The 13,500-nt window shown below is 39.9% G+C and overlaps 2 protein-coding genes across 8 annotated transcripts in view; one reads left to right on the forward strand and one right to left on the reverse strand.

Moving 5' to 3' along the window:
- The window catches only part of MED14 (mediator complex subunit 14), a 66,300-nt gene extending 58,798 nt beyond the window's left edge, over nucleotides 1-7,502 (reverse strand). For 4 of the 5 annotated variants that reach the window (XM_049107423.1, XM_025468831.3, XM_025468833.3 and 1 more), the window contains exons 1-3: nucleotides 6,858-7,502; nucleotides 2,439-2,465; nucleotides 33-138 (exon numbers count right to left, since the gene is read on the reverse strand). In XM_049107423.1, the coding sequence (XP_048963380.1) occupies nucleotides 33-138; nucleotides 2,439-2,465; nucleotides 6,858-7,072 (348 nt within the window). In that variant the 5' untranslated portion in view covers nucleotides 7,073-7,502. Of the gene's footprint in view, nucleotides 1-32; nucleotides 139-2,438; nucleotides 2,466-3,093; nucleotides 5,554-6,857 lie in introns of those variants that run through there. The other variant, XM_025468832.3, reaches the window with a different exon arrangement.
- A 106-nt stretch (nucleotides 7,503-7,608) lies between these two features.
- The window catches only part of USP9X (ubiquitin specific peptidase 9 X-linked), a 485,115-nt gene continuing 479,223 nt past the window's right edge, over nucleotides 7,609-13,500 (forward strand). For all 3 annotated transcript variants that reach the window (XM_049107421.1, XM_049107422.1, XM_025468828.3), the window contains exons 1-2: nucleotides 7,609-7,678; nucleotides 12,439-12,533. The gene's annotated coding sequence lies outside the window, so the exon portion shown is untranslated. The remainder of the gene's footprint in view (nucleotides 7,679-12,438; nucleotides 12,534-13,500) is intronic.

The following is a 13,500-nucleotide window of genomic DNA, read 5'->3' on the forward strand; positions in this document are numbered from 1 at the left end:
TTTTATAAAATAAAGTGAAAAATTTAACTTACCGCACATTTTTCCACCTTGCCAGCATTATTAGCCCATTTTACTAAAGCTAACAGTCGAACAAAGAGTTGACGTGTCCGGCTAGCAAACTGCACTATTTCTATTTTCCTATAAAATAAAACAATTCTTAATGAACCAACACATTTGAAAAAGTATTTCACAATTTACTTCATCTGGACTGAAATACGAATCAATCTTTGTTTATGAGCATTACAATGAAATGAACAGAAATATGAATTATTGTCACATTTTATATACTGCCTGTTTTTTATTTTCAATAAAATTCAATAAAATTCAATAAAATATTTTAGCAATGAATCAGAATCACATTTTAAAAATTAATTTTGTATAACAATAAAAGCTGTTTAATAAAATGTATCCAATTTACAAACATAAAAATACAATGTAAAAGTTAACTAGCTCACAAAGGAAATCAAATTTAGAGTTAGGAATTTCAGAATTCAGACTACGAGTTATGAATTAGCAACCTTTTTGGTAGGAGAAAGGAACTGAAACAGATCTTTACCAAAGCTTGAAAGTGTCTCACTTCTACAAAACCAAGAGCCCATTTCCCATCTTGCAAGCGTGTGATTTAAACACCTGAATAATTAAAGAACTATGCAACTTTACCAAACTAATTTTAGTGAAAAACTTAGACATTAAGTCATCTAAACAAAGTTAAAGAAAGTAAGCTAAGCACTAAAAATAAGAGCTAGATGGTCTTCCCATATCTATTTTTATTCTATACCCACTACAATGCTTTTTCTCTCAATACTCATCTGTATTTTTATCATCTCATAAAGCCTTAAAAGCTTTACGTTGTCAGTGTGTTAGCAAGACCTCTCAATTTCCTGTCAGCTTTAAAACTGAAAAACCACTTTCATAGTTTACCTTAAGGTACTGAAAAAAAATATTCGACAGGCCAGGACTGATGACAGGACTCAGCAGGACATCAACCTCTCTCCAAGTGGACTCTGACCTATATTAATTTCAGTACAGCTGTTCAATGGCCTCCGGTTCCAACCCACATCTCTGCATCTCACCAATAGCAACACCATGAGGCAATGCACCAAAATAAAAGCTTTTGTTGAAATATAATCCTGACTGAGGACCACAGAATCTAAGTCCTAGCAAGCCTACAAAAAACCTGAAAGACTTCCTTAAGATTCAGCCAGCAATACGATTATTGATAGTACCAAGAAAAGCAAGGGCACAGATACAATTAAGACTCTTTGCCAGTATCTGTGAGAGATCTTAAGAAAGAAAACAAGCGGAGCATTACTCACAAGGCCGGAGCACAGCAGAAACAGAAAATGTACATTAAGACCTGGCACCGTCTCATTGCTGGGGGCCTCACTACTGTCACTCCAACTCAGCAACAACTTACAGAGCATGTGAGCTCTCTACTCTTCTCTTAGAGCAAACATATCTGTATATTATTAACTTGGTTCCCCAAATGAGCTCCTGTACTGGAAAGCAAACACCCACCTTTGTAAACTATTGTTAACATGACTTTTCAACTCCATGCAATCTCAAGTGATCAGCAGCATGAATCAGTTTTTCAAGGCCCAGTTTCCCTTCAGACACCAGAGTGGACATAAGAAATCCGAATTTACATTTCCTTCCTTTAAAATGGGCCAGCCAAACCATAACAAAAGTATGCTTCAACTGTCTCTCCCATCTCTACCTTTTGATCTCATTCCATCAGAAAGATAGCTGGCAGTGGGGGTGGGGAGCATAGTCAGTAATAAATCCTCCCTAGTGACTTGGTATTTAGGAAAAAAAAAAAAAAAATCAACCAAGGAGCATAAGTAATGCCAGACATACAGTCATGTAGCCTATACCATGGCGACAATTTAAACCTCCATCACAGGATTACTCCGAAACAATTTATCTTGTTCCTTTGGCCTATGGAAACATTGGTATTTAATTTAGTTGGGTCTTAAGCCCCAAACTCCAATTCAATCAAAATTCTCTCAACTATGAAACAGCAATAGCAGAAGACAAATGTCAGTTCTCTAACGACATCTAACAGCATCATCGTGGCAAATGGTAAATTAGCAGCCAACTTCCTGAAATCAGTCTGTTCCTCAGCTTCTTTTCTTAAGTCCTGTATCTTCTACATCTTCCTACCCCCTCAGGACTTGACAATAAAGGTTTCTAGAACACAAGGTCCAGAGCTGGTCTCACACCAAGAATTGTTGAACTGTCAAGGATGAGGAAATCACATTTCCAAAGGTGCCCTAAACAAATGGTGTGAAACACCACCCTACATTCTCTGGACCAGGTTTCCAATCCACAGCCCTACTACCCATACCCACACCCACACCCTTTCTCTCTTTCTCATACATACACACTCTCATAGACAAACCAACATAGACACAGATTTAAGTTTTTTTCATACTCACCTTTCTACATCAGATTTCCTTGGCAGTCTAAAAAGAAAAAAAAAAAAGAAAATGACTAAATATATACATACCTTCATCAAAACATGACAATGGTCTTTATGTTGACTCTATTATATATCTTAGTGTTTCAGAAAAACTGGATAAATAGCCACTACGGGCTGGCGAGGCTACCTATTCTTTTTTTTATAAGTTTCTAGCAATATGGCTATAGGGGAAAAAACCAACAAAGGAACATTCCTCTCCATTCAAGATGGTCCAAAAGGTACTGCATGAGCCTCAAACATTTAAAAAGCTCAAGCCTTACATTAAACACACTACTCTATCATGGAGTCAGAGAAAATATTTTTAAAACCAAAATAGTCACAGATGTAGAATACTAGTTGCCAGCTTCCCTGTATCCAATGGAGCCTTGCCTCCAAGCAGTAACTTCTCCATGTTTTGTCAGGGTGGGTAAAACTGGAAGCTAAACACCCAAAAGAACCAGTGTCAGCCAAGGGTTTTACACTAATTATGATGTTGCATGGTGGTTAGATGTAAATGAGGACTTTTAAGCTCCAGTAAGGTTTTTATTTCTTTTTTGCTAGTTCTCTAGTATAACAGCCAGCAACCAATGTCACCAATTACCCTGTTAAATTATACTATTTAACACACTCACCTCAAATGATGTTTACAAAGGTCCTTATCTGCCTCCTGAATCACCACATTCATTCGGGAAGTTTCTATCTCATGGCCTGCCCAAGATTCAATGGCCTGAGCAGCTCTAAAGCCTCCTCTACATCTGATCCCCTTTTCAAGAACACACACCGAACCACTTAGGTTCTCTTCTCCCACTCACAGGCCACAGGTGCAGAAAAAAAAATAAAACCAGAGTTCAAGGTACAAGGAGGGGAAACTATTAAAATGAGCTCTGGCTTACAGTTAATAATTCTGAGAGTAGACAGTGAGATAGAAGTTGAAGTTATGATCCGAGTGATAAAGGAAACTAGGTAGAAGCTGGAAGGGCCAGGAGATCATATGAAGTAGAAATTAAGGCCTTGTAAGACTGCAAGGAAAAACAACTACTGGCAAGTTCCTCTACATGTGAAAGCTCCTGAGAACATTCCCTTGAGAAGCCACAACCCTCCTCCTCAAGGGAGGGAAAGAATGAGAACCATGGATGCTGGTGTGCGCATAAGAGATAGAGAGAAACAAGATGAGAGCCTTTGGGGGGTAGAAAGAACAGGAAACATTGTTTGGTCTCTTCTCTCCTGCCCTAGGGACCCTCCCTAAAAGGATGATCTCAAAGTCAGAGGCAGTATCATTTCCGGGACAAAGATTAGGCCTTGTTGTCTGCATCTCTTTCCTCCCAATTCCTCCTAATCTATTTAAAAATTCCTTTTATGGGGGATCCCTGGGTGGCTCAGGGGTGTGGCGCCTGCCTTCGGCACTCAGGGCGGGATCCTGGAGTCCCGGAATCGAGTCCCTCATCAGGCTCCCGGCATGAAGCCTGCTTCTCCCTCTGCCTGTGTCTCTGCCTCTCTCTCTGTGCCTCTCATTAATGAATAAATAAAATCTTTAAAAAAAAAATTCCTTTTATGGATAACAAATCCACTATTTAAGGCAAAAGTCCTAAAATGCAAATTTTTGAAGTCACACTTATTTACACCAAAGTGTAATAAGACAAGTTTACATGACTGAGATCCTAGCATTTTCTAATTTTAATTAAAACAGGTTTAAAAAAAAAAGAGTAGAACCTAAGTTCCTAAGAAATCAAGGCAGAGTGTAAACTCCCAGATGAGAGCATGTATGTTGGGGGAAAGATGGAGGCAGACAAGCAGAAGGGGAAAAACAGAAATCTGCGGCCAAAATCAAACTACTGAAATTGTCAAGGTATTCTAAAAACTAATTTGTTAATGTATTAAAATAAACTAATTAAAATAAACTAATGGTACCCAGGAGCGATAAGAGAAAAATAAAGCAGTGAGTAAAGAATAGATAGCAGGGGCAGAGTGCTTTCCAGGGGTGGTCAGAGAAAGTCTTTCTGATAAGTTCTATCTGAACAAAGACCTAAATTAAAAGAAATGGGAAAGCAGACCACACAGATTTCTGGGGGAAGAGCAAAGTGTGCCTGGCACTATCAAAAATATGTCAAGAAGGGTAGTGGGGCTGAAATAGAATAAGCAAAGAGGAAAAGTATTAGGAAATGAGGACAAAGAGGGAAGGAGAAGGCAGAGACCACATGTCCTGGTTTGCCAAAGAAAGTCCTGGTTTATGCCTGATGCTCTGATATCATTTTTTAAGATTTAGTGGAGAGGGAGAGAGGGCGTGCTCATTTTGCATGCAAGCGGGAGGGGGAGAAGGAAAGAGAAAATGAATCTCAAGTAGACTCCCTACTGAGGATGGAGCTCAATTTCATGACTGAAATCACAGCCTGAGTTGAAACCAAGAGTCAGATGCTTAACCAACTGTGCCACCCATTATTATTAACACCACCACCTTTCATGCTCAAAAGTGTCCTGATTTGGACCATAAGTCTTATAGTCACTCCATATACAGGTGACTATAAAATGTTTTTACTCTAAATGAGATGGAGAACCACTGGAGAGCTGTGAGCAAAAAAGTTTTAAGGATCTTCTTGGCTATTTTATGGATGACAAAATTGCAAAAGGAAAAGGGTAGCAGTAGAGACATCAACTGGCATACTACAGTTAACATGGGCGAAGGATTCATACTCAATGGAAATGCTGAAAAGTGGCCGGACTCTGAAATCAGGTGACAAGACTTGATGTACTAAGTATGGGACTGGAAGAAAGAGGAGCCAAGAATTACTTGAAATTTTTGGCCTAACCCACAACAGGAAGAATGGAGATAATCTTTAGTAAAATTGGAAAGGGGTGGGGCAGGGCGGAGGCAGGGGGGATTAAGTGGAATTGACTGAAATGCCATTAGGAATTTAAATGTAGCCATTTGGATATATAGTCTGGAGTTCAGTGAAGTCTCTGCTGGAGATAGAAGTATAGGAATCATCATCATATAAAGGATGCAGGATTAAAACTATATACTTATACTACTGCAATAAAATAGACGTTTCTTCATAATTAAGTTGTAAAATAGAACACAGTATATAATTCAAAGAATTTCTTCAAATCATCTATGAAAGAACAAATTATACAAATTACACAACCACTGACATCGTTTTCAACATTTTTCCATAGCTATACACTGGGTAGGTGAGCTTCATATATACATAATTTTTTCATGGATACCCTTAAATTTTTATGAAATCCAACAGTAATTGGTTCAGGGAATTACACTACTACAATAGGACCTAATCATGACAGCTACTTAAGTTTCTCACTAGACGGGGTAGCCTTCTTTCTGTTCCATTCAATAAAGTACCATATGTCAAATTGGGTGGAATGATGTTTTACAGGAATAAGTGGAACCTATTCTAACTTTCAGTTATCTGCAAACAAATATTTTAAGTCTCTGGTAACAAATTACTGTGCTACTTTACAGACTAAGATCTACATACGAATGTATACAATTGAAAACTAATGTATATGTTTTCAATTGTATACATACAACTGCAACTGTTGATCTACAGTCTAACAACATAAAAGATAAAAACCTAAAATTCTTACTTTTTTTGAACCTGGATTTAAAAATGTAAAACAGTTTTTTAATTAAGGTATATATGCCTCAAAATTTTATAGTGCTTTTTCTACACACACTGAAAATCATTAGTGTATTCTGATCCTATTCTGAAGGGATTAACACTCTAATCATGTCCCAAGGCATTTCATTGGTAACTTGGTGATTTATAAACTCCCTTCATACTCCGAGACAATAACAGAAGACCAGTAACATAAAGCTTTTTCTTATACTAAATGCGTTAGGACTTCAAACACTCCCAAACATTTCAGGAAAAAACAACCTAGGAATCCAAAATTTTAGATTATTTTATACACAATACATCTCCTGAGTTCAAACTCTGTCAGAAGCAATTACAACCCTACGTTTAAAACATACCGTCAAGACGCTGTAAAACAGACTTCCTGTCTTTGGGAATTCAAATAGTATGTATTCTTAAACCCTAATCTTGGGTTTTCGACTAAAAAGCTTCCAACCAAGATATCAATTGGGCTCTGTTGGCAACTGGAGCAAAAATCCCAAAGATGGGATTTTCAGTGAGTCTAACATGCATAATTAACAAGTCTCCGTTGCTTCATCTCGAGAAAGACCCCAAACGCAAAGCTTTTCCTCCACCTCCGTTGAGCCCCACGAGTTTAGAAATTCTAGACTAGCCCAGAGGAAAGAAGAAAACAGCAGCCCCTTGGGGAGAGGGAGGTGCGAGCCTCTCTAAGCTGGTTGGGCGGGAAGAGGCGGACGGGAGGGGGGGGGTTGCTGGGGAGCAGGCATGGGTTTCGCGGCACTTACAGGTCCGTCAACACCATGAGCTCGGAGTAGGCCCGGTGCAGGAGAAATTCGATGAGGGTGCTCAGCCGGTAGCCCGGGCTGGCCGCGGCTGCAGCGGCCGCCGCCACGGCGGCTCCTGGAGGAGGAGGCGCAGGGGCTGACGCGGGACCACCGCTGGCCCCGCCACCGCCTCCAGGCGGGACCAACTGGTGGTTCTCCAGCTGCACTGGGGCCATGGCGGCGCAGGGCCGGACTTGGCGCAGCGGCACAAGATGAAGCCCTTGAGCCTCCCGGGCGCTCGGTCACCGCGCCTAAGTGGGCGCGGGCAGAGTCGCCACCGCCTACCGCCAGGCCGCCTCCGAACAGGAAGCCGTGCGCCAGCCGCGGAGGCCCGCCCCCATGTAGCGACGAGCTCGCCGGCCCCAGAGACTGGAGCGAAGGGCGGGGGAAAGCGGGGGGAGGCGGGGAGGGCGGGGAAGCGGGACGGCCTCCGCAGAGAAGCTGCGCCTCCGCAACCGATCAGAGGCAGCCTCGCCAGGCAGCCGCAGCGTCCATGTTGACGGCTCAAAGCGGAAGTCGTTAGGCTGAACGGAAGGGAACCTGCAGGGGGACTTCCGACAGCAACCTGTGCCTTTTTCCCGACTGTCCGGCGCCGTGACGCTGGGGGGCGCGTGGGAGTGGGGCGGGGCCGGCGCGCGGGCCGGGAAAGCGGAAGCGGGGGCTGTGCGTCGCCGGAAACGGGTGTGAGGGCGGAGCTGGCGGCGTCACCGCGGACGTCAGTAGTTGCCCCGCCCTTGCCTTCGCCGCCCGCCGGTGCTTAAAAGGCTTCAAAGTACTGTGAGGTATTTATCAACGCTCCCCAATGGGGCCAAACGCGACTGGGGAGGTTTCCTCCCAAGATGTTCGTGAGTTGTGATTCTGGAATCGCGAAGAAATTGTGGCGGCTGCGCTCTTGTGGCTTCTCAGATCTTTGCTCCTCCCACAGTCTGCTCATGCGCTTTTCGTGGGATAGCAAACGTTTCCGTCATTGTTGGCTTTTTTTTTCTTTAACTGTGGGAAAAGATGCGAGAAAATATGATGGGGGGCAGGAGCAGGGCTTTTGGCAGAATAACTTCACTTTAATGAAGTTGGATATACGTATATCTCGTTTCCGACCCCCTAAATCCCGGGAGTTCTACCACAGAAACAGCCCTTAAATCCTCTACCGCTGGCTTTCACTCAGTTCTTGTCCCTGCTCTTGCAGTCGACGCCCTGTCCTCCTAAGGTTTTCAGGTCTTTTTCTATGCGCTACCTCCACTTTTCCCCTTCAAAATCCACGTTTAGTATTTTGCTTCTTGCTTTAAAATGGTGACTCAACCCAGCCTGCACGTTGGAATCGCGGGGCGTGAGGGGCGGGGCTTTAAAAAATACTTATGCCATCCTTCTAGGTTCGGCTTTAAGTGGTCGGATGTGAGGTCTGTGTTAGAAGGTTTTAAAAGCTTCCTAGGTGATTTTATTGTACAGCTAAGGTAGAAATCCACTGTTAAAAAAATAACAATTCCTATGACTCTTTTTTCAAACATCCTTTTGGGGATTCCTATCTGTAACTCTTAGGTGTAAGAGATGCCCTTGTTCTTTCATCTATAAAATACTTTTTGCCCACTTAGTAATTCTCAGTCATTCCTGAAGGCCGTTCACTTGTCTCCCAAAGGTGTAACCTTTGGAGAATAGTCGCTTGCTCTCTTTTGTGGCCTTTAAGCATATTTACACTTAATAGCATCATGGTACTCCTCAAAATGCTTTCCGAGTACTTATGGATAGTGCAGTTGCTGGGGGGCAGAGACTATCATCCCTCCCTATGCAAGTAACCTCAGGGAACAAACATTTTTCTGTTAGCTAGAATGGTACCATTTCTTTTGCAGTTTTTGTTTGTTTTACTGAAGTTCTCCCCCACTCTTCTTGAAAACTATTGACTTGCGTTAAAAAAAAAAAAAGTGGTTACAGACACGCGAAAGATAAATGGTCGTATAAGATGGTGTTTAACGTCTTTTCTAACTCAGATTCTCATTCTGTGTGATGTTGATAGGGTTTTAACTCTGCCTTATTGCATATATTAAACAGTTATACACTATGTCTTTTGGTATACATTTTATTTGTCAGTAAGGGTCTCCAGAGACAGTATGACCAACTTGCAAATAAAAGAAAAAAAAATTAATTGGATGGGTTTGTTTTAGAATAGAGAAAATCTCACCCACATCCATCAGATTAGATTCTATTGAAATATCTGTGAGTTGAAATAGGTATCTTTAAAAATTGGAAAGTACTTGTTAAAAAGGATATTCTAAAGGAAAACAAGGCAAAAATCTAGGAATAAAACTGTGAGAGGTGCTATGCTTGAATTGTTGGTGATCAGGGAGGTAATACAAATGAAAGCTCAAAGGGGTGATAGCCCACCTCCCAACCTGATAGTTTAGCTGTTAGACAAATACAGGAAGTGCTAGTGAGGAAATGAATGGGGAAGGAGAAAAATTGTTAGCAAGTTTGGCTGAGTTACTAAAGGAATGACTCCTCCGAATCACTTTTGTAAATCGTGTAATTTATAATTTTACAGCCTATAGTACAGTGCTTGGCTTTGTAGTATATATACATAATTCTTTCATTCATAACTACTAATTATTCCTCTATTTGGTCATCACCAGATTCTTCACACTTAAGATAGTTTCAGAACTAGCAGCATGATATTTCCTTGGCTCTTCAATTGACCTAGACATTTGAGATCTTTCATGAAGTCAATCTGATTTTAATAAATTGATTGCAAAATAGGGAGAAATAAAAGAATATTTCCTTTTAAGCCCTCTTGATAGAAAAATAGAATTGTGATAAATATAACTTCATTTTGAAGCATACAACTGCCCCTCAGACACAAATGAGTGGGAAAGAGATTGAAAAGTAATTTTTTTTTTTTTACAAGATACTACAGTCAGTTCCTCCAAAGCAGACTGCAAAAGCAGTAACTGCATTCATTCAAGAGATGCTCCATTGATGGTAAAGTTGAGGAAAGGAAGTCAATACTGTGAGTGTGGTCTGACCAATGTAGAAAAAGACAACACTTTTATAGTTTTTGCCTGTAAAAGAAAACCCAAACTTCTTACTGTGGTCTCTAAAGCCATTAACAAAGTGACCCTTGCCTGCTTCTTCACCACTCTTATGCCACTCTTTCCTTCGCTTACTACACCTATAACCTCACTGGGTCTAGCACCTGCTGTTCTCCACAATGTTAGGGCTTGTCCACTGTTCCAAATATGGGAAACACTTGTTTCCCAGTTGTCCCAGCTCAGGTGGCTGGTTTCTCATCCTTCCAGTATCTGTGTAAATGAGAAAATCCTTAGCGAGGCCTCCCCTGACTATATGATATTAGGAATGTAAAAGGAATTTCATTGCCCTATTGTAGAAGCAAAATGGCTGAGTAAATTGCTATTTTTTTTTTAAGATTTGTTTATTTTAGGGAAACCTGGGTGGCTCAGTGGTTGAGCACCTGCCCCTGGCTCAGGGCGTGATCCGCAGTCTCAGAATCGAGTCCCACATCAGGCCCCCTGCCTGGAGCCTGCTTCTCCCTCTGCCTACGTCTCTGCCTTTTTCTCCCTGTCTTTCATGAACAAATAAAATCTTTTATTTATTTATTTTTAAATAAAATATTTTAAAGAAAAAAAGATCTGTTTATTTTAGAGAAAGAGAAAGTACATGCAGTGTGAGCACACAGTTGGGCAGAGGAAGGAGAGAGAGGATCCTCAAGCAGACTCCTCACTTAGTGTAGAGCATGACACGGGGCTTGATTCCAAGACCTTGAGATCACAACTGGAGCTGAAATCAGGAGTTGTCTACTTAACCAACTGAGCCACCCAGGCACCCCAAACTGCTGTATTTCTATGTAACTGTTCAAATGAAGGAATTAAACCTATATGTAACAACATAGATACATCTCAAAAACAATACTGAATGAAAACAGCAATCTTTTTTGATATTGATACATTTCTGTCCATTTTTATTTTTTATTTTTTAAAATTTAATTTTAATTACAGTGTAGTTAACATACACTGTTATATTGTTTTTAGGCATACAACATAGTGATTCACCAGTTCTATACATCACCTTGAGCTGTCATGACAAGTGTACTTCTTATTCCCCATCACTTATTTTATCCACCCCCTCCCCTCTGGTAACCATTAGTATGTTCTATATAGTTAACTGTCTGTTTCTTGCTTTGTATCTTTCTTTTTTTTTCTTCACTCATCTGTTTTGTTTCTTATTTCTGCCCATTTTTGAAGCACACAAAATAACGCTATAATTTCATATATTGTAGTCAAAGTGAAAAATGTAAATGAGGATGACATAGCTTTTCAGGATGGTAGTTACATCTAGGGAGGGGTAAGGGATGAGGCAGTGCTTTATTGGTTGTTAGCTATTAGTTCTATGTAATGGGTTTACTGAAGAAATACCTGAAAGAAATGTGACAATATTAATATCTATTAAATCTGGGTAGAAAGAGATGATTGTTAATATATTCTGTACATTTCAGTATTTTTAAAAATTTCATGATTTGTTAAAGTTTAAACTGTTTCTGTTAATTTACACAAGCTGCCATAATAAACCACTAAATCACAGTGACTTAACAGTAAGAGTATTTCTTGTGCTCACAAAGTTCAGTAAAGATATTACCTGATGGAGATGCCCATCCTACTCTAAGTACTAACCCAGAGATCCAGGCTCCTTCTACCTTGGGAAGCCATCACTTTAACCAGGAGATTTTTTTAGTGTCCACCCACATCCCATTAGTCAGAATTAGTCACATGGCTAGGAGCTGGGTTAGTCTATGTTGTCTCAAATGGCAAGACTTTATTCTTTTTTATGGCTAGGTGATATTCCATTGTATATATACCACATCTTGTTATCCATTCATTTATCAGTGGACACTTAGGTTACTTCCATACCTTGGTTATTGTAAATAATGCTGCAGTGAGGGCTAGGGAATGAAGAATGGGTGAAATAGGTGAAGGGGATTAAGAGGTACAAGTTTTCAGTTATAATAAGTTGCAGAGATGAAAAGTACAGCATAGAGAGTAGTCAATAATATTATAATAATGTTATATGGAGAAAGATGGTGACTACGCTTACTGTGGTGAGCAAAGCTTAACATATAGAATTGTTAAATCACTATGTTGTGTCCCTGAAATTAATATAACATGGTCTGTCAACTATACTTAAGTAATAAATTCTTTTTTTAAGAGTTATTAATTATTTTAGAGGTGGGAGAAGAGAAAGAGGGTCAAGCAGACCCCATGCTGAGCACAGAACCTCATGCAGGGCTCAATCTCACAACCCCAAGACCATGACCTTAGACAAAATCAAGAGTCAAACACTCAACCAAGCCACCTACTCAGGTGCCCCAATAATAAATTCTTCTTAAAATAAAGGCCATGGAGCTGCGAAATACAGTCTTGTGTGCCTAGGAAGAAAATGAAATGGTTTGGTGAACAAATAGCATTGTTTTTACCACAAGATTAAAGTAGTCTTCTCTCTGTCTCTCTGTTTCTCTGTCTCTCTCTCTCTTTTTTTTCCCCCTTAGAGCACAGCCTCTGGAATCAGATCACTTAGATTAAAATCCTAGTATTTACCTCAGAGGATGATTGTGAAGAATTGATGAGTTAACATTTACAAACAGTAAGTGATCTATAAATATTAACTATTACCATCATCATTACTTAAGAGTAATAATTCTTAAATTTGTTATTTCACCTTAATTACCTATGAACTAACTGTCTTTTCTTGTACTAATGTGGCTCTCTCTGTCATGGCCCCAGCACTAGCATAGTATGCCTAGCTTCTGGCTTCAATGAATGAATGGGACAGGTATATTTCTTCATCTGTACACTGTAGTTCTATTTATATTGTGTTCTTTTATTTAGGATTAAGATTGACTTACATGGATTTACATGTGAAATGAAGTGTCTAAGGTTTCTATGAAAACACTTTGGAAAATAAAGTGGGCAGAGGTAGATGAAATACCACTGGCAACATGTTGAGAATTATTAAAGTTGATGATGGCTACATAGAAGTTCTTTATACTCTGTTCCTTTTCTTCTTTTCTGTAGGTGTGGGAATATGCATGATAAAAAGTTTTGAAAAATTGAATACAGGTAGTCAACTAAAGGTCCAGATTTTTTTCTTTCCTAATCAACAGCTGATTGATAAAACACATATAATGTTTCAGATTTTTAAAAATATTTTCTTTATTTGAGAGAGAGAGAGAGAGAATGAGCAGGGGGAGGGGCAGAGGGAGAAAGACAAGCGGACTCCCTGCTGAGCAGGGAGCCTGATGTGGGGCTTAATCCTAGGACCCCACAATGACCTAAACCAAAGGCAGATGCTTAACTGACTGAGCCACCTAGGCGTCCCATCTTCCAGATTTTTAAAACATTTGTGTAATTTATAGAGTGTTTAACATTAAAAAAAACTAAAAGGAAACTTATGCTTGCTTGTAAAAGAGATGAAAGTGTTAACTTTGGTTTCAGGCCTTGAAATAAGAATGTTTGCAAGGAGCTCTAAAAACAACAAAAACAAAAAACAAAAACAAAAAACTTATCCAAATGTATAATCTTAAAAATTTCTAGCTGTGCTAAAATTCAGT

Source organism: Canis lupus, chromosome X (assembly GCF_003254725.2).
Source record: "Canis lupus dingo isolate Sandy chromosome X, ASM325472v2, whole genome shotgun sequence".
Classification (NCBI taxonomy): Eukaryota; Metazoa; Chordata; class Mammalia; order Carnivora; family Canidae; genus Canis; species Canis lupus.